Source organism: Malaclemys terrapin, chromosome 1 (assembly GCF_027887155.1).
Source record: "Malaclemys terrapin pileata isolate rMalTer1 chromosome 1, rMalTer1.hap1, whole genome shotgun sequence".
NCBI lineage: Eukaryota > Metazoa > Chordata > Testudines > Emydidae > Malaclemys > Malaclemys terrapin.
The window spans coordinates 230340715-230362864 of record NC_071505.1 but is presented as its reverse complement, the minus strand read 5'-3'; the positions used below and the strand labels follow the sequence as shown (position 1 = coordinate 230362864).

At 41.3% G+C, this 22150-nt stretch overlaps 1 protein-coding gene across 5 annotated transcripts in view; it reads right to left on the bottom strand.

The window, feature by feature from the left end:
* PPP2R3B (protein phosphatase 2 regulatory subunit B''beta) overlaps positions 1-22150 on the bottom strand; it is a 100491-nt gene that overhangs the window by 52607 nt on the left and 25734 nt on the right. The window contains exon 1 of one of the 5 annotated variants that reach the window (XM_054008716.1): positions 390-721. The exons of the other annotated variants lie outside the window; for them this stretch is intronic. Within the exon in view, the coding sequence (XP_053864691.1) occupies positions 390-536 (147 nt within the window). The 5' untranslated portion in view covers positions 537-721. Of the gene's footprint in view, positions 1-389; positions 722-22150 lie in introns of those variants that run through there. 5 annotated transcript variants of the gene reach the window in all.

Below are 22150 nucleotides of genomic sequence, written 5' to 3'. Positions count from 1 at the left end.
ATCTAGTTTTAGTGAGGAATAAGTTAATATCCATGGGGAAAGAGCACGTAGATTATAATGGAACTATCCTTTTAACTCAAATAGTGGTAATTAAGTATACCAACCTTTCTATTTCACACACATCTGCAAACAAATCATGCATATATGTGTTATGCTAAATTTATGAATTTTTTTTTGCTTTCAAAACAATTCACAATTCATGTAACACGACTAAAGCACAGTATCTACTTCTTTTAAAAACACACAAACATGTTACATTTTGGAAAAAAAATAGTATTCAAATATTCCTAGTTAGTGAAGAACTTTCATGTATTTCATGAGGTTTATGGAGATCAAAGTTGTGCCTTCACAAGTAGGGGAAGCAGTTATATAGAGAAGAACAAACAAACCTGGACCTGCTGGAAAGCTTTTAGTCTCTTCTTGAATCTAGAAGGTAAAACAAAATCACATCCTCGAGCTAGCAATGCCAACTCCTTTCTTAGATCAGGATCTTGCCGCAAGGAAATCTCTTTTATCCTCATGCTTTCAGATTTCATATAATATCTGTGAGAGCCAGTCCAGGCACTCGAGTCCAAGTAAATAGCAGAGCCTTTCTATTATCACACAGTGCCACTTAGAGCAGCAGCTGCGCTTTAGTTCTGTGATATTCTAAGAGAGCCAGCTCAACTTAGCCTGCGCCATACATTAAAGAGAACTTGGCTGGAATCACAAAAACAGATTGGAAAGTCACTTTGGGGGCTTGCCCTTTTGCTGCATGCATTCCAAAGACTAAATGGGATGGTATGGAAAGAAACAAACCTGTTTAGAGAACCATCTATATAAGCAGCTCCCAATTTAAAAAAAGGCAAACTCCGGAGGAATGTACAGATGCCAGTTTTGCAGTTTTTTCCCCTTGCTTTTCTTTCTGCCAGAAACCACTCACTCTCTAGCCTCAGTGAAGTATTTCATTGAGGGATAAGGCTTATTACACAGCAATTAAATTCTAAGTTGTTCAGCCCTTTACCGGTGAACTCTGTCACTTTAGAGAACATGAGGCAACCGCAAGATAAAACTTCAAACAAACTTGCTGGGATAAGCGGTTGTAAAGCTCATGTTCACAGTTCCATAAGATGAAGCTTCTGTATGTGTCTGAACAATTATCCACATACTGTAGGATTAGTCATGTAAAATGTTAAAGCAGAAAATATTGAGAAATAAAGTAGGCAAACATTACCACAACTGCATGCTTTTAAAAGAAATTTTGCAGAGATGGCACTTTATAGCAGGAAAGGGAAGATTTAGATATTACATATGAAACTGCTTTATCAGGATGAACTTTTCTTGCCCAAACAAAGGTACTTGAAGTATTGCAAAGAAAGTCACACCTTAAAGTAAACATGAACATCATGTTTCAGTAGCAATGCTGCAGTTCAAGATAGCAGTTTTAGACTCCTAGTTTCAGTTTATTGTAGTTTAAAAAATATTTTTGGGACTGAGGCTGTTTCAGTTCACAAAATTTCCCTTCTCATTTCTCCACCATCCCGCCAAGTTTACACTTTTTCATATGGTTTTGAAGTAAAAAAATGCATACATTCTTCATCTCCTGTGTTCTAATATTCCGGAATTTTTTAAAAAATTCTGACTGAAATGGTATTGCTTTAAAATTTCAAATTGTCATAGGTTTACTCTAGCTGTCACTGGGAACACATTCATGTTTAAATACATTTACTTTAAATGTCACCATTATGACTATTTGAGAATGGCATCCTGTTTACTATCTCCATTTAGCTTGTTAAAACTTTCAGCCCTCCCAGCACTGTCAGTACCTCTAAAAAAGTGGACAGACTGACTCTGTACCTGTGTATAATAGAACGGGTACAGTTAAAATAAGCATTGGGAAAGAGACCTAGAGGTTGTGTTTTTTTGGGGGAGGAGGGTTGGCATGCAGGAAAGGAAATTACTCAGATGCCAGTGTAACAAGGCTTAGATTTAATTCACAAAACCCACAAAAATTGAAAAAGGGCTCTCTTTACAGGATCATAGATCACTGGAACGTGTAACATACAAGTCAAAGACAACGATTTCTGAGGAAAGAATTATGGTCCTAAAGGTATCCGTTTTTTAAGAAAAGCATTATTACAAAGTTAAGTTGTAGTTATGAAAAATGAAAGCCAGGAAATTAAGGTACAGTTGAAAAAAGCCTCTAAACAATTGTATCTTTTAGAGTCAGAAAATGCATAGTTAAACAACCTTAACTCTGATTCCATCTATTTTATACCAACAAATGTATCCGGTAACACCATATAAGAAAGAGTACAAGAGACATGGCATTTAGTGTGGTAGTAAAGCTTACATGATGAGTCCAAATGTCCTCAATCTAGATTGAGATACATGTGTTTGCTTTTTTTTTTTTTTTTAAGTTTAGATGACAGAATATTATTCCTAAATGTTTAATAGAGTATGGATTCATCTAACTGGATAAGGAAGAGACTCTGAAGATTGAGTGAAGACCTCAAATTTCTGTTTTATAGCTAGAAAACAAAAAAAAGTTTCTATGAAAGCAACAGTAGTACTTTATCTTGGCTTATCAAAAAAGAGAACACTAAATAAATGGTGAATTAAATTATCCTTGACAAATTACTTCACAAAATTCAAGTAATCACAAGGTGGTGAGAGCTAAAAGAACCATCATGGATTGTCCAAGAGACAAAACAAGTAATATGAACAAATGCCAATTTGTTCTCCAACGAGAAACTGCAGAACTGGAATTAATTTGCAAAATGGACACCATCAAATTAGGCCTGAATAAAGATCGGGAGTGGATGGTTCGCTACAAAAACTAATTTCCCCAAGCTAATTTCACCCTACTGTTAATCACACCTTCTTGTCGACTGTTTGAAATAGGCCACCCTGATTACCACTACAAAGTTGATTTTTCCTCCTGTTGATAATAGCCCACTTTAATTGAATTGTCTCATTAGAACTGACCCCCCACTTGGTAAGGCAACTCCCATCTTTTCATGTACTGTGTATATACACATCTTCCTACTGTATTTTCCACCCCATACATCTGATGAAGTGGGTTTTAGCCCACGAAAGCTTATGCCCAAATAAATTTGTTAGTCTCTGAGGTGCCACAAGTACTCCTCCTTGTTTTTGCTAATACAGACTAACATGGCTACCACTCTGAAAAATGCCTATTTGTTAATAATGAAGCACACCAAGTTTCCTTACCAAAACCAGTGATTAATTTATTAAACATTATCAACGGTGAGGTGGCAAAATCTGTGGATAACTAAATTTTGTGAGACACAAACTTTAGACCTAAGGAGCTAGCTGAATGAACAACATGATGGGAAGTTAACTGCATTTACATGGTTACAGTGAAAGGAACAATCTGAACTATCATTGCTGGGTTCCAATTAACGTTTGTCACTCAGGAAAGATCTTGGGTGTCACTGTGGACAGATCAACAAAAACTTCTGCTTAATCTAGATCAGCTCTCTAAAAGCAACCAATATATTAATGTACATAAAGAATTGGATGGAAAATTTTAATCTTTTAACTCTATTAGTCTCTTGGCCTTGGTGATGTCTGGTATTGAGTTCCACAGGTATAAATAGGTATATTTGTAGAAGGTATTTACTTGTTATCGCATTCAGATTTGATGTCTTTCAGTATCAAAGTTTCCCTTTTTGTATTACGAGAGAGAAAATAGGAGTATACACACTTTTCTATACTTGTTTGCAGGGAGAATTTCCTCCCTTTATTCAGCAACATTACAGGCCACACATGATATTAATGTGAAGTAGCGAAGGTCAAAACTAACTTGACACTGCAGGTTACATTCCCTATAAACTCATAATGAAGTCCAGAAAATTATCAAAAGCACAGACAAGTTAGTTTGAAGTCTCACTTAATGTTTGATTTAAAATAATTTAAATTAGCATTATTTTACAATAATGTAAAAAGAAACAAACATTAAGTTTTAATCACACTTTATCAAGCATCAACAACCCCCTCCCTCCCACCAGCTTGAACTATTTTAGTCTGGACTCTCCTTTGCTTCCCAGCAAGGACTTTAAATACAGAAGGCTCTCCTGCAGCCAAATGAGAGGTTGTTTGCATTCCTGGAATATCTGTTTATGTGTGGAAGCCTTGTATCAGCACTAGACTTGGATGCAGGGAGAATAGTTTTCCTCTCTTTATAAGAAAGTGTAGAGGAGACACAAATATACACACATACATAGAACAGACTCATCAAATTTGCAATAAAGCAGATTTCACACTATTGAAGCAATTGAAATGCACTTACTGAAGCACTGAGTTACAGCAGTGCAATTCACAGAAACTAACTGCATCTCAGAGAGGAGTCCCATCACTACCAGAGAAAATGCATTCTATCTTTATGGGTTACTATTGTTTCCTATTGATAAGGCCTTGTGTAGTCTGGACAATTTCTGTAGCAAAGTCCCTGGATTCTGTGGCAGCTTCAGATAATAGTTTTAAATAGGCAGTTTTAGTGAATCAAAGATTAGAGCAATCAGTATAATAGTCTATATTTATTTTAATACTAAGTTCAATTTTACACTGTCCCCACACTCTGTTTTCAATATATGCACATTTTTGTACTGACTAATGTCTAACTTGTGCACAAATTAGAAGGCAGAACTGGAGGTTTTAGAAGTTGCCCAAGAGAGAGTTGGTGTGCATGAGATTGCAGGTAATCACATTAGGTGGATGTTTCTGCTAAAGAGATCAGTAGTGAAACAGTTAATGTTGACACAAATTATCAAATTGAGGTTTCAGTGTTACACTATTGAGAGGAATGAGAACTATAATTTCAGGCTCTTTTGCAGCCTCAGGAAGACAACACTATGAAGAGTGTAAACTGGTCCATTTTTCATAGTCCCCCCACCCCCCACCCCACCCCCCCCACACACAATGTTAAGCATTGGGGGGAAAAAATTAAATTAAGACAGCTTCTAGAACCCAATTCCGTGTCAAATATCACCTTGTTGGAGTGGAACTAGGCTACCACAAGGACTTCCTTGTTATTTATGACCCTCAAATGTGCTCATCAGAAACCTGAAAACAAGAAAGAGCCAGACAAACTATCGTGAAATGGAGATGTAGTCCAGTGTGACCATCCAGAGATGTTAATGCAAAACCCACCTCTTTACAAAAGCCTACCCATAAAAAAGAATTATGATGACCCACATTTGTAAGCTTGGGTGCTTACCTAAAAAAGGTGAGCACTTATAGCTCCCATTCCAAGGAGAGAGAGAGCGCTGAGGCTGATCACTTTCAAAACAAAGCCACTTATTTAGGCGCCCAACTTATGCAGTTTAAAGTTTTCTGCTACAGCCCTTAGTATTTTGTCCAAGTATACTTAGACTAGTTTGTAGAGGAAAAAAAAAAAAAAACACCACACCACACTGGTTTGGTTTAAGGATCCTGCCAGAGCATAAGAATGCTATTTTGAGGTTTGCCATCAAAAAAGGCATAGTTATAGTCTAGGCTGGTGTTATGCATTATATGAGTTTATGAAGTCCTGCAGACAGATTTAGAAATCTAACTACTCCTAGGTATACATTTACCTTGAATCACCTTAACTTAAAGCTGATAGAGTAATCTGGTACAAGGAGAGGTATTTTTAAAGTACATGAATGACAACTCTTTATCAGTAGCTACTTCCAACATAGCACCAGCTGTTCAGTGCTTCATCAGTCTGACATGAATTGAATTTTTAACTAATCCTTTCAAAAATGCATTTGTATCTTGGAATTTCACTGGGTTTCCAAGAATAGAATGATTGCTGTGTGAAAGTACAACCACCACTTTAATTCAAGCACCACATACTAACAGTACATGTAATTTGGTCCCTCAAATCACAAGATAGTAATTTTGTTTTAATTATAGCAGCAGAACGGTTTCCTGCATGTGTTTCTACCACATTTGTCCCCTCCCTAACAGTCCTAAAGCTCAAAGACAACAGAACAGGAAGGGTTGGAACATGGACTCCACAACTTTTAAGACCTCAAGACGTCTAAAAAGTGGTTAATTGATAGATCACAAAGTAACTGTAAGGGCTTGTCTACACTGGCACTTTACAGCGCTGCAACTTTCTCTTTCAGGGGTGTGAAAAAACACACCCCTGAGCACTGCAAGTTTCAGCGCTGTAAAGTGCCAGTGTAGACTGTGCTCCCAGTGCTGGTAGCTCTTCCCCTCGTGGAGGTGGTTTTTAGCACTGGGAGTGCTCTCTCCCAGTCCTATGGCGCAACTACACAAGCCACGTTAAAGCGCTGCCGTGGCAGTGCTTTAACATTGGTAGGGAAGACATGCCCTAAGTGAGGCGTTTCTAGTGCAGTCCCACAGGGATCTGCTCTCTGGGCTATGCTATTCAATACCTTTATCAATGATAAAGGAAATCGAGCTAAGATACGCAACTTCAGCTACGAGAATAGCATAGCTGAAGTCAACATATCTTAGATCAACTTACCTCCCGTCCTCATGGCATGGGATCGATGGCTGTGGCTCCCCCGCGGCTCCCCCGTCAACTCCGCTTCCGCCTCTCATCCTGGTGGAGTTCCGGAGTCAACGGGAGCACGTTCGGGGATAGATTTATCGCGTCTAGACGAGATGCGATAAAATCAATCCCCAATAGATTGATTGCTACCTGCCGATCTGGCGGGTAGTGAAGACGTACCCTGAGACTGCATCCTTGCCGGCCGTACCTGTTTCTCACTGTAGCTTCTTCAGCCGATCCAACTGAGCTTGGACCCCCCCGTTGGAGACTTACTCTCGTGGGAGCTATGCAACCAGCAACTGTTTGCAGTGACAAAAGACAGCCTTTATAAAATAAACTGGCATTTATTAGTCCACTGGAATACAGTATTTATGGCTTTGGGTTAAAATGATCAAGCGAAACTAAAAGTCTTCCATCTGGTTTGCCAGCATCTCCTTGTTTAGTTAGCAGGGTTTCATTTTGCCATCATCAGGAAGGCAGACTGCACACTTGCAGCCAACCTTCCTCATCTTGCCCACCCATATGAGACTGAATTACCGTCAACTGTGAGAACAAGGCTCTTATCAGCATTTGCTAACACTTCAGAGTCCTTTGTTTCAAGTGTCAATCATGCTGTTTTCACATGTCCTCCCCCTGCCCAGGAAGGGTGGAGTTGTGGTCAGACATCTAATTTGACTGTCCACATTCAAAAAGTCCCCTTGGTTGGCAGCTGTTACGAGTTAATGGTCCAACCATTGGTCTTTCAGTGTATCTCCAAGGTAGCTCCATTCACATTTTGACAGATCTTGATAGTCCATTCATTCCAATTCCAGCATGTCTACGTGACCTAGTCATTTGATCTCTTATTCCCCTTGTTCCTGGGAAGAAATTAATCCTTTCATACCTAGTAGGTAACAATACAAAAGTGGTTGGGTAACTGAGTAACATATCTTTTTAATAAAAATACAGAAATTTTTCACATTCTCCACACGTGCCTTTAAAGAAAACCTAAAGAAGCTCAATCTCTTTAGTTCAGGCAAGAGAATGTAATACAAATCACAAAACTAAAAGTACCTATATTGGGACGAGACTTGAATCCTAAAGGAAAAAGGCATAACAAGATTCTATGGTTGAAAACTGAAGTTATACAAATTCAGACTAGAAATAAAGTGCACATTTTTAATGGCAAGGGTAAATAACCACTGAAATAACTTATTTACATATGTAGTGGATTCTCAATTATTTGAAGTCTTGATATGCAGACTTCCTAAATGATATGCTATAGCTCAAGCAGAAATTTTGACTTAATGCAGCAATTACTGGGTAAGATTCTTTGGCCTTGTTATGCAGGAAGTCAGACCAGATGATTATAATAATCCCTTCTGGCCTAAAAAAAGGAGGATTCTTTAAAAGAAGATTTAAAAAGTTTGTTACAAAGGCAAAAAGCACATCGTGATTAATGTTACGCTAACCAATGAGACAAAAATCTAATACATCAAGCATCTTCAACATAACTATTTAGACTAATTAACCCTGAAAGCAAGTTCACTATGGAAAACAAACCAAAATAAGAAAAGGAAAAGAAAAGTTTACTCACTATCCCCCTCAGTTTAACCTTCTTAACCCTCTCACAGCCACATCTAGAGTAGCAAACAAGTCACGTTTAAGACTATAAAAGAATAATAGTAAAAACAATGAGGAGTCCTTGTGGCACTTTAGAGACTAACGAATTTATTTGGGCATAAGTTTTCGTGGGCTAGAAACCACTTCATCAGATGCATAGAGTGGACATTACAGTAGGGAGGTATAAATACACAGCATATGAAAAGATGGGAGTTGCCTTACAAAGTGGGGGGGGGAGGGCGGGCTAACTAGCCAATTCAATTAAGGTAGAAGTGGGCTATTCTCAACAATCACTTTTGTAATGCTAATGAGGCCAACGTAATTAAGGTGGTCCATTTCAAACAGTTGACAAGAAGGTGCGAGTATCAGCAGGGGGAAGTTAATTTTTATAGTGATTCATCCACCCCCAGTCTTTATTTAGGCCTAGTTTGATGCTGTCCAGTTTGCAAATTAATTCCAGTTCTGCAGTTTCTCGTTGGAATCTGTTTTTAAAGTTTTTTTGTTGAAGAATTAGCTAACAGTAACTATCATGGTTTTAAACACTAGCGCAGATTTGGTTTAACACTTTTGAAAACATGTTTACTTATTGTCAACCCTAAGCTCTCCCCCAGGGCTCATCACAATCAACAGTTTTTCTACAGCAAGATAGAGAAAAAAGAGGCACTGAGGCATTTGGGGCCACACAGTTTTGACTCCACATGCTCAGGGCCAAAAGACAGCACTTGCCTGGCCTCAACAGGTTTTGCTTCTCAGAAGGTTTCTGAAGTTCAGTGGCAGTAAGGGAAGGGGTAGCTCCAACAAGCAGAAGTATTCACAATCCACTAGTAACTGCTCGTAAATGACAATCACAATGTAATTAAATTTAACATCCTTGTAGGGGGGAAAATACCAATGAAAGCCACCAAAGTAGCATCTAAACATCAAAAAGAGGAACTGCATAAAAATGAAGAACAGTAACAAGAGTGAGATGCCTGCAAGCTGCATGGAACTGATTAAACACACCATAATAGGGGCTCAAAGTAAATGTATCCCCCAAATAAAAAAAGTTAAAAAAAAGACCAAAACAATGTCACTATGGCTACACAGAGTTAAAGAGTCAATTAGAGATAAAAAGACATCCTTTAAAAACTGGAAGTCAAATCCTACTGAAGAAAATAAAAGGAACAAACTTTGGCAAGTCAAGTGTAAAAGTACAATTAGGCAGGCCAAAACAGAACTGAAGAACCACTAGCAAAAGACAAAAACTAAACGCAAAATTAATTAAGTATACCAGAAGCAGAAAGCCTGCCAAACAATACTCGAGTGGATTCTGAGCCAAAAAATTAAAAATTCTCCACCAAAAATAAAACTCTGCGCACAATATTTTAAAATTCTGCAAATTTTATTTGTCAAATAAATGTGTAGGCTCCAGCATAGTATTGGGGAGCACAGGACACTGGCAACACAAAGATCACTGTGCAGCTCACACACACACTCGGGGACATGGACTCAGCAGTGAGGCTGCACCCAATCGTGACATAGTGCAAGGATTGGGACCGCCTCAGAAACACCCAAGAGCCCTGCCCCTCCATGCCAGGTGCACCAACTGTGGGAGGCAGGCTCAGCAAGGCAGGATCCAAATATGGAAGGGCTTAGTGTGGGGGGATCCAGGTGTGGGTTGAGAAGGTTCTGCATGGGGCAATCTGGGTCCGGGTGGCTCAATGGGGGGATCTGGGTACGGAGGGGACTGGATGCAATGGTAATAGGACTCTGCGGGGGGGGGGGGGGGTCTAAGTGAAGGTGGTTGGGTCTCGGGAGGGGGGAGGAGTCGGTGTGAAGGGGATAGAGCTTAGTGGGTGGGTCTGCGGAGCTCGGGGGTCCAGATGCTGGGGAAGTGGGGCTCAATGGGGTGCATCCACGTGCAACTGGTTAGGGCTTGGTGGGGTGGGGATCTGGGTGTGGTAGACTCGTCAGGGTGGTCCAGATGCAGAGGGAATGGGGGTCATTGGGGGGTCTGAGTATGAGGGGGTCTGGATGGATTGGGATCCCTCCCCCTGTAGCTGAGGAGCAATGGGTGCAGGAAGCATGTGGGTGGTGGTGGGAGGGGAGTTTGCAGAACTTCCTACAGCCAGGGAAGAAATCTGGAGATGGGTCTGACCCGGCCCCGGATGCTGTGCAGGGGAAGAGGAAGTCCCGTCCTCCCCAACCCAGCCTAGCCCGGATTAGCAGCTGAGCTCGACGCAAGGTAGGAACCACCAGCCGGGTCTTCCTCAGTCCTGCCTCCTGCCCCTCAGTGATTTACCTCTCTGCCGCCTGCCCATGGCACATGAAACATACTGCTGGGGAGGGTCGCATGACCACTCTTGTGGCTTCCCTTTGCTTAGTCATCAGAAGCAGAGAAATCTTCAGGGAACCTAAATTCTGTACATGCACAGTGGTGCAGAATTCCCCCAGGAGTAAAACAGTCAGTGGGGCCAACGGACAATGAATGTACTAAAGGAGCACTCAAGGAAGACAAGGCCACTATGGGGAAGGTACATGAATTCTTCGCATCAGTCTTCACTGCAGAGGATGGGAGGGAGATTCCCACATCTGTGCCATTCTTTTTCAGTGACAAACCTGAGGAACTGTCTCAGACTAAGGCATCAATAGAGGTGGTTTTGCAACAAGTGGATACATTTAACCATAAGTCAGACCAGACAGCATTCACCCAAGAGTTCTGAAGAAACTCAAAATAGGAAATTGCAGAACTACTAACTTTGGTGTAAAAAGAACAGGAGTACTCACTTAAATCAGCCTCTGTACCAGATGACTGGAGAATATCTAATGTAACACCAACTTTTTAAAAAGGCTCCAGAGGCAATCCTGGCAGTTACAGCCAGTAAGCCTAACTTCAGTACCAGACACATCGGTTGAAAATTATCAGAGACACAGATGGACATGATATGTTGAGGACAAATCAACACTGCTTTTGTAAAGGGAAAGCATGCCTCTTGGACTTTTCACTGAAAGTGTACTTGGACTTTCAGAAAGCCTTTGACAAGGTCCCTCACCAATGGCTCTTAAGCAAAGTACGCAGTCATGGGATAAGAGGGAAAGCCCTTTCATGGATCAGTAACTGGTTAAAAGATAGGAAACAAAGGATAGGAATAAATGGCCAGTTTTCACAGTGGAGAAGGTAAATAGCAGGGTCCCCCAAGGATCTTTACTGGAACCTGTGCTGTAAAAGGGGTAAACAGTGAAGTGGCAAAGTTTGCAGATGATACAAAATTACTCAAGATAGTTAAGTCCAACACAGATTGTGAAGAGTCACAAAGGGATCTCACAAAACTCGGTGACTGAGCAACAAAACAGATGAAATTCAATGTTGACAAATGCAAAGTAATGCACACTGGAAAACAATCCCAACTATACATACTAAATTACAAGATCTAAATTAGCACTCAAGAAAGATCTTAGAGTCATTGTGGATAGTTCTCTGAAAACATCTGTTCAACATACAGCAGCAGTCAAAAAAGCAAACAATGTTCTGAACCATACAAGAGAGAAAATAAGATAAATCCATGGTACACCCACACCTTGAATATGGTTGCCTCATCCCAAAAGAGAGATTGGAATTGGAAAACGTACAGAGAAAAGCAACAAAAACAAATTAGGGCTATGTAGCAGCTTCCATATGAGGAGAGACTAAGACGACTGGGACTGTTCTGTTTGGAAAAGAGGTGACTGGGGGGAGGATCTGATAAAGGTCTATAAAATATTGAATGGTGTGGAGAAAGTGAATAAGGAAGTGTTATTTACCCCTTCAAATAATGCAGGAACTAGGGGTCACCCAATGAAATGAATAGGTAGCAGGTTTAAAAACAAACAAAAGGAAGTACTTTGTCACACAATTCAGTCACCTGTGGAACTCACTACCAGAGGATGTCATGAAGGCCAAAAGTATAACTGGGTTCAAAAAAGAATTAGTTACGTTCATGGAGGATAGGTCCATCTAGGTCAGGGATCTCAAACTCAAGTCACCACAAGGGCCACATGAGGACTAGGACATTGGCCTTAGGGCCACATCACTGACACCTTTTCATATAAAGGTACAAAAGTTCCCACCCCACTGTCCCCGGCCCCACCCCCACTCCACCTCTTCCATAAGGCCCCGCCCCACCTCTTCCTGTCCCCATTCCAACCCCTTCCCCAAAGTCCCCACCCCAACTCGCCCGTTCCCCGCCCCTATTCCAACCCCTTCCCCAAATCCCCACCCCATCCCGCCTCTTCTCCACCTCCTCCCCTGAGCACATGCGGCTCCCCGCTCCTCCCCCCAGAAAGCGCTAAGCACCGCCAAACAGCTGTTTGTCAGTGGGAAGTGCCTGGAAGTAGGCAGAGGAGCGGGGACGCGTCACGCTGGGGGAAGAGGGGGCGGCGGGTGGGGGAGCTTGGCAGCTGCAGGAAATAACCCCGCGGGCTGTGTGTTTGAGACCCCTGATCTACGTCTATTAACCAAGATGGTCAGGGTAATTACCCAGTTTTGTTCATTCCCTCTGAAGCATCTGGCACCAGCCACTGTTGGAATATAGAATACTGGGCTAGATGGACCACTGGTCTGACCCAGTATAGCTGTTCTTATGTAAAAACATGCCCTTTTGATAGTCAGTTGGTTACTATGCACTAAATCAGAACTGAAAATTTTATCCTTATCTATCAGCTGAAGGACTGCAAGTCTTATTTAACAATGCAACAACACTTCCTGCTGAACTAACTTCTGAGAAGCAGTTCACAGTAATTTAACTATTACAGTATGCTCCCATTTACCTAAAACTCTATTACCCCAACTTCCACATTAACTGAATCACTTCTTTGTCTCACACCATGAGATACTTACTGTAGAGGTAATGTGTCTCATGATGGGGGACAAGGCAAAGATTCGGACAATGGAGACGTTCGGATAATAGAGCAGAGGCTCCCGGCCAGGACTGCAAGGAGGAGAACGACAGGTTCCGGGATGCAGGAGTGACCACTCTACTGCTGACTGGCTCCTATGGCACCACAGGAAGCCCTCCGTAGAAGAGAGTGAGCAGGGCTGTGACTGCAGTTCCACTGAGGTCTCCCAATGATGCCACAAGGCTTGTGACACCTGATCCCTAAAGGCACAAGATGGGCAAAGAGGAGGCTGCAGTTGTGGTGGGGCAGAGACCACCAGCCAGGACTGAGAAGGACACACCTCCAGCTGTGGATACCTCACTGCTGAATAGTTCCTGCCCTCTCAATTATCTAAACTCCCAATTACCCAAATAAAATAGTGTCCCCCATGCTATTTGGATAATTGGAAGTATATTGTATAGATAAAGGGGTGCATTAAATAATTTTCATTTTCTAATTAAACTAGAATCTTAAATTTGGTACCCTTCATTATGAACTGAAGAGTATAGGGGAAAAAAAAACTAATTTGACATTTTCCCCAGATCAACAAAGTTTTTACTTAGTGCAGTCATTTGGAACATGAGGCTTCCAATTTAGAGAAATTAAGGTCACCTGATGTTACCAATTCTATTTTATGGATTTCAGCTAAGAAAACTGTTTGAAGTGACAAGTGTGGCACAAGCACAGATATTACAGACATGTCCACCCAAAGGATTACAGCTTTATTATAACTTGAGCACACAGCGACTGCTATAATTAAAGGCTGTCTTTGTGCTTGCATTCTGAAGGACCATTTTTGTTGTTTGAAGCTGACCAATCATTGATATTGGAATGAATCGCTGATTTCAGGAGCAGCACTTTTTGGAGATTTGAGAGGGACATTTTTACAGCTTAACAGCATCTAGCTTTTGACAGGACAATTGTGGTATCCATTAGTTCAAAATTTAGCTTTAGCAACGCTGGAGGAAGTTGAATATATAATTTAAAACAAGAAATGATTAGTTCATGTTAAGTAAGGAGCTAAGTTTTTCTGATTCCAATTTAATATGTTAAATGTTTTGGGTTAGATTGGATAGTTAGGGAGCAACCAGTCTTCATTTAGTTCAGGGATCTAGTTCAGGGATCGGCAACCTCTGGCACGCGGCTCGCCAGGGTAAGCACCCTGGTGGGCCGGGCCAGTTTGTTTACCTGCCACATCGGCAGTTTGGCCGATTGCAGCTCCCACTGGCTGCGGTTTGCTGCTCCAGGCTAATGGGGGAGGCGGGAAGACGCGGCCAGCACATACCTCATCCCGCGCCGCTTCCCACAGCCCCCATTGGCCTAGGACGGCGAACCGCGGCCAGAGATTGCCGACCCCTGATCTAGTTATTCATTTAAATTCATTGTTAGCATTTTCCAGTGACTGCAAACCACAACAGTAGGGTAAACAGGAAGTGTCCAATCCTCTAAGTTAGTTATGGGTTTAATTACACTGGTCTACAATTTTTGAGAAGTCGTCTGCTTCAGAGATAAAATGTGCTATTTATTATGTATTTTGATGTGCTGAATTCAAATATGACAATTAAAACAACTGATTGGCTACTGTTTCTAAAATATTTAAGTTTTTACATTTTATGTCTATGTATATTGTGTAGATAGAGTTTTAATCATAAATTGTAAACCTAGGTCTTTTCATGTGTTTATGGTTGCTTTACATGATATTTCATCTGTCCTGTTTATGTAACACTTTAAAAATCAGCAAAAGGGTTATATAAATAAAATTTATTATGAAACAAAAGGCAAAAAATTATTATGTACATAGTTTAGTCCTATTCAGTGTCTACTCAGCGCTTCTTGGCTTGTCTCTTGTATTCATTAAATGGAGCATCTCTTGTCACTGTCCAGCAATAGACTGCAAGCACTGATGGGCTCCATTTGCCCTGATAGCGCTTCTCCATTGTTGCAATGTCCTGGTGAAATCGCTCGCCGTGCTCGTCGTGCACTGCTCCGCAGTTCAGTGGAAAAAAAATCTAGATGAGAGTGCAAAAAATGTATCTTTAGTGACCTGTTGCAACCAAGGCTTTTGTATGCCTTGAGGAGGTTTTCCACCAACAACCTGTAGTTGTCTGCCTTGTTGTTTCCGAGAAAATTTATTGCCACTAACTGCAAGGCTTTCTATGCCATCTTTTCCTTGCCACGCAGTGCATGGTCAAATGCATCATCTCGAAGAAGTTCACGAATCTGAGGACCAAAGACACCACCTTCCTTTATCTTAGCTTCACTTAACCTTGGAAATTTTCCACGGAGGTACTTGAAAGCTGCTTGTGTTTTGTCAATGGCCTTGACAAAGTTCTTCATCAGACCCAGCTTGATGTGGAAGGGTGGTAACAAAATCTTCCTTGGTTCAACAAGTGGTGGATGCTGAACTCTTTTCCTCCCAGGCTCCAATGACTGTTGGAGTGGCCAATCTTTCTTGCTGTAGTGGGAATCTCTTGCACGACTATCTTATTTGCAGAGAAAACAGCAGTACTTTGTGTATCCAGTCTGCAGACCAAGCAAGAGAGCAACAACCTTCAAATCGCCACAAAGCTGCCACTGATGTTGGTCATCGTTTATGCACCTCAAAAGTTGTTTCACATTGTCATAGGTTTCCTTCATATGGACTGCGTGACCAACTGGAATTGATGGCAAAACATTGCCATTATGCAGTAAAACAGCTTTAAGACTCTTCTTCAATGAATCAATGAACAGTCTCCACTCATCTGGATCGTGAATGATGTTGAGGGCTGCCATCACACCATCGATGTTGTTGCAGGCTACAAGATCACCTTCCATGAAGAAGAATGGGACAAGATCCTTTTGACGGTCACGGAACATGGAAACCCTAACATCACCTTCCAGGAGATTCCACTGCTGTAGTCTGGAGCCCAACAGCTCTGCCTTACTCTTGGGTACTTCCAAATCCCTGACAAGGTCATTCAGTTCACCTTGTGTTATGAGGTGTGGTTCAGAGGAGGAGGATGGGAGAAAATGTGGGTCCTGTGACATTGATGGTTCAGGACCAGAAGTTTCATCCTCTTCCTCATCTGACTCAAGTGAGAATGATTCTGCATCAGGAACCGGCAGTCCTTCTCCGTGGGTACTGGGCGTATAGCTGATGGAATGTTTGGATAATGCACAGTCCACTTTTCTACTTTGACACACCTTTCCCAACTGGAGGCACCATGCAGAAGTAACAATTGCTGGTATGATCTGTTGGCTCTCTCCAAATCATTGGCACTGCAAAAGGCATAGATTTTCTTTTCCTGTTCAACCACTGGCGAAGACTTGTTGCACAAGTGTTGCAGCATATGTGTGGGGCCCACCTCTTGTCCTGATCTCCAATTTTGCAGCCAAAATAAAGGTGATAGGCTTTCTTAACCATAGTGGTTATACTGCGCTTTTGGGATGCAAAAGTCACTTCACCACAAACATAGCAGAAGTTATCTGCACTGTTCACACAAGTATGAGGCATCTCTGCTCACTTTGGCTAAACAGAAATGTGTCCCTTTGCAAAAACAAACACTGACAAATAAGAGAGCACGACACTATGATTTCTAGAGCTGATATAGGGCAATTTGTTCAGCAGAGTGATGTAAGCTTCGTTATTATTGCATCATCCATGACTTCTAGGAATAACATGATGCAATTTATATCATGTATGACGCAATACCAGCTTCAGAGTGCATCATTCATTGTTTTGCCTAAAAAGCAAGTACTGTCCAAACCCAGTCAGATTTATTCATAGATCCAGTCAAAGATGTATTTTAGTCATTTCTGGTTTAAATTGAGATCACTTATCCTCCGCCATTCCCAAGTCAAGGGTCATATATACTGACCCAATACCATATCTTGAAAACTAGAGCCAATCAACAATTTTAAGCATCATTTTCGTTCTCAGTGACCCAGAATTAGTAAAGTTTGACTACATTTATTTCAGAAGCATTTTGGCTGTAGAGCAGTGTTATTGAACCAGACAGACTTGGTGTATACCTGTGAAACTTCATGAACTTAAATAAGTTGCATCCAACTTCCAAAATCCGTATTTGTCCTATGCCTAAAGAATTCAGGTGAACTCTATTTTCTGGAGAAAGCTAATGATACTTCTGGAATTTTACTTATTTTCATCTGTGAAGATTCCAAAAAGCAGCATAAGAATGGGTGTAGAAGAAGAGTACATCAATATTTAAACACTAATAAAATCAGTATTTAGAAAATTTAGAGAATTTTTAAAAGTCATAAAAATTTAGCGGCTGGTTTGGAACATGGCTAATTGGAAGGCGGTGTTTTTTGTTTGTTTTAAAAAAAACATTAACATGCCTAAAGAAACATGCCTAATCAGAATTAACTTTCTGGTTACCAAGATGAGGAGATATGAAAAATTCTCTGTTCCAGGGTCATATGTGCAATGAGTGAATAACAAAGGAATACTGCATAAGAAACAGTAAAACAGAAGAGCTAGGATAGTGAATGAATAATTCAATCTCTTATATCAAAAATTGATACTTGGTTCTTCAGTCAGACAGACAATGCTTCCTTTCTAAGTTGTTCTGTATAGTATACATTAAGAGTGTCACAAGACACCAATGGTACACCAACTTGCCTCAAGTGCAATCATTTCATTACTGCAGTTGAGGTACCGATACGCTGTTCAGAGGAACACTGCTTAGCTACATTTTTCCAGATCTAAAAAGGAGATTTTATGGCAGCCCCTTCCTCCCATGGAGCCAGGAAAGATCTTTATATTGAATGTATCAGCACTGATAACCCTCTCACGGTACATGAGGTGGTATGACACTATCAGAAAACAGCAGCATCTTTTCAGGAAACAATACCACAAAAGTGTATGTTTGATGCAATTATATCTATGGTCTCTGGAAGACTAAAGAGCCTGTTGTGCTTTTAAGCACAAGCCCTGAATTGGTAGCCATGTGTATGAGCCTCCGGGAGGCTAGTGTTGTCATTTCTATCCTTATTTAGTATTTGCATTCAGGGGAATTAAAGTACTGGGCTTTGCCCCGTCCTGTACAGGAGCACAGGGTGGTTTCTTGTGCAGTATAGTGATGGCACAACTGGCACAGGACAAAGGACCATCCAGTCTTAAGTTACAGTTTACAAATAAATCAATACCACCAAGGCGGTACTACATAGTAACACTATTATAGAGAGCAATACAAAGGCAGACGTGCTGCATCCCCATCTATGCAGTTATGTTTTAGTGTTCATGTATAATGATTTTGGGGCTTGGTCTGTACAGCTTGTCACAGATCTGGTTGGGACATCATACAATAAGGATTTATAGTTCAAATTCTACAGCACTGTCATTACGTTTAGACCACTAAGAGTTCTCCCAAAGCTGAAGAAATGCTCCAGCTACCCATTAGCATTAAGACAACAACTTGACATAATGTATTAATTAACCTCTCTAGAAAAAAAATTCAGTTTGTATTTTGTTCATTTACCAAACTACTAGATGGGTGGAATGAGATGAGAAATGAAGCTCATACCAATCAATCAATCAATCAATAAAAATAAACTTTTTCTTCTCCCCATTCTGGTCCACACCTGCTCTCCTCATTCTCACTAATGGGAAGCAGTGACCAGAAAGCAGTGAATCACAGAAAAGTAATAAGTAGGAATGGAAGTTCCCCCATATAAAGCAAGGAACGATGTGGGAACATTAGCAGCCTCCTACAAAAGGATGCTGCTGCAAAGGAATGGAACCTTACTTGCAAATCTTCCTCAGACAAGGTCATATATTTAAGACTGCTGTAAGGCATTTGATTTGGTACTTCATAACATTTTGATAAAAACAGAATGGTATAAAATTAATGTGGTCCACATTAAATGGATTAAAAGGTGCCTAACTTATGATTTCACATTTACAGTTACATTTTGAGATTTATCACTAAGTGGTGAGTTCCAAGTGGGGTCCCGCACAGATCAGTTCATGGTCCTACACTATTTAATGACTTGAAAGAAAACAAATCATCACTGATAAAATTTGAAAATGACATAAAAATTGGGGAAGTGGTAAATAAAGGACAGATTACTGATACAGAGCAATATGGATCAGTTGGTAACGTGGGGGCACAAGCAAACAGTATGCACGTATACAGCTAGGAACAAAAAACGAAGGCCACAGCCATCCTTACAAGATGGGGGATTATAGCCTGGGAAGCAGTCACTCTGAAGATCTGGGGTTGTGGTGAACAATCAGCTGAACGCGAGTTTGCTGTGTCCAAAAGGGCTAATGTGAGAATCTTAAGTAGTCTGACCACACCAATGAAAGAAATTTCCTGGCTGAGTTCTGCGTGGATATCAAACTATATCAGAGGCTAATGGAAAAATCTATGCAGAACTACACTTCTGTTCTGATGCCCAGGTTGTTAATTATAGGTATTTCTGGTTCAGATGAAGAAGTCCCTGCTTCAGGAAATCTGGTCTTTTCTGCTGGTGCAGTGTGAGCTCCTGGACTAGCTTGCAAGTCCAAAGTGCATTTTGCACCAGTTGAGGACTAGGAGGAGGACTTAAATGCTTCCTTCTTTTCTCTATCCTTTATGTAAATTGTCTGGAAAGGTAACAGATTCTTCTCTGCCAAGGAGGTTAACTTTCATTATGTTGTTTGTACTTGCCTTCCCACAGAGGGGCATTCAAAGTGATTTGAATAAGATACCTAATTTTGTAGGGAACCCTGTGCTTCTTCCCCCAGGGAGTTGAGAACCCAGTTTGGTATCTGGGGGTGGGGGGGTTGTTATGAATCCTTTCAGGGTTTCCTCCCCTCCAGCCCAGGGCGGTTGCAGGACTTACCCCTTTGAGCTAGCCAGATAGTGTCCTTCTCATCCTTAGATTATCTTCCTAAAATGTTCAGAAGCTTCTGATTGGTCTTTTATGTTGAGTCATGCTCCTTGGGGCAAGAGGTGAGACTTGACATACTGTTCCAACTGAGACCCATGCTCCGGCAGCACAAGGGTTGTCTGGCTGCGAGCAGGTAGGGCACAATACATCCTCTGTAAAGTCTGTAAATGCTACCTCACATAGATTTAGCTCAGTGTTTGCAGGCCAGCTCTGCCATGCCCAAATGGGGGCAGAAGAATGCTTAAGAGATGCTGCAGCATTGAATTATTGAAGCCACCCTGTTACCAAAAACCCAAACCAAGGGGGTAAGGGGAGAAGAAACATACATTGTTAATGTACAAAAATGAAGAAGAAAATGAACCTCCTGCTGCTGGAGGCAGAAAATCTGATGACCTGAGCTGAAGGGTGGGGACTTCGTTCTGGAGCATCCACCATCATTGGAACAACTCCAAATTCCATAGATGGGGGCATTAACCTGTCAGTAATGAATAAGAAAAAACTATGCAACAGAAGTTGTCTGCGACAGTAAAGTACATTTCTGAAACTGCTGTACATGGTTAAAAACTAGAATAAAGTTTTTGCCAAAAATACTGCATTTTAGTTTTCTTCCTGTTTTACATTTGCTAGAAACATAAAATACTTATTTAGCACTGCTAAATCGGTATGAGCGCACATCTAACTGGGGCAGACAGTAAAATAAATGCCCCCCCCCCCAAAGAATAAATTTGGGGCATTTCAACAGCTTTCCAACAGTCTAATGGATATAACTGACCTCTTTCAAAATTACAATAGGTGATCAAATTGTAGTCTGACACCAATTTCTTCTAGTAAATGCTATTTTAAAAACTTATTTTTTAAACATACAAAAGCAAAAACAAAGGAATGCAACAAGCATGCAATGATACAATCATCATCAACATCCGGACAAAGGAATGTCTATTCTAGATAGGTTTTTATACTATACTCCTCTGAGAGCATTCCAGTAACGCATTAAGCAAGACAGCTGTCACCTGTCGGATCTCATCCTCTCACCAGAAGCAGCATATGTAGTGAAGCATCTTGTTTTGGTTAGCAAAACTGTATTAAAGTTAAAAAAAAAAACTGTTTATATTCGAGAAGGCAAGGTAAAAAAAGTGCCTTGTACTTGGAGGGTAAAGTGGTAAGGTTTGTGGGGGCCTTAGCTCTTGGGAGAATTCATTCTCGTTTCAGATCACCCTCCGAGAAAGTTTGGTCTCCCACACAGACGAGCTTTACCCTTATTGTTGCGTTCCATTGTGTCAGAGGAGTGAAGCTGCTGACCATGGTCTTTTTACCAGAGCTTAAGATGAACATTTAAGTATCTTGGGCCCAGGCCATGGGGTGTATTGAAGATAAGGACTGAGACCTTCAACTTGATTCAAAATTCTGTGGGAAGCCACTGTAGAGAGCAGAGTACGGGTATGATCTGCAGTATGCTTCCTCAGCAGCACAGGCACTGTATATATTAGTTGGAGCTTCCTAAATACTGAAGGTTTTATGCCCAGGTATACTACATTGCTGTAGTCCAGCTGAGAGGTGACAAAGACATGAATAATTGAGGCCAGGTCGTTGCCCAACAGGATGTGGCAATCTTCTAGCCAACCAGAGATGTTATTCATGAGTGTGACTCATGGCTGTTGCTATGTGAGAGCTCAGTGTCAGCAAGGAATCCAAGAGTAATCCTAGACCATGGACTGAATTGACTGTGGATGTGAACTTCAATCAAAAGAGAATACCCCATGGCTGAAAACTCTGCCCACCAGCACCATCTCTGTTTTGCTTAGGTTTAGCTTCATCCAGCTGCTGTTCATACATGAGCTGAACTCATCCAAACACTAGGCCCTCTTGGTGGCAGTGATTTGGGCATATGTGGTGAAGGATAAGATGAGCTGTGAGTAATATCATCTGCATATTACTGGCACTTGATTCCGTGTTGTCTGACCAGTTCACCTAGTGCAGGGGTGGCCAACCTGAGCCTGAGAAGGAGCCAGAATTTACCAATGTACATTGCCAAAGAGCCACAGTAATACATCAGTAGTCCCCCATCCGCTCCCCAGCACCTCCCGCCTGCTGGCAGCCCCTGCTAATCGGAACCTACTCCCCCTACCCACTGCAATCAGCTGTTTCACGTGCACAGGAGGCTATGGGGGGAAGGAGGAGAAGCGAGGGTATGGCAGGCTCAGGGGAAGGGGCCTTGGGACAGAGCAGGGGGGTGAGCAGTGAGCACCCCCCAGCACATTGGAAAGTTAGCAT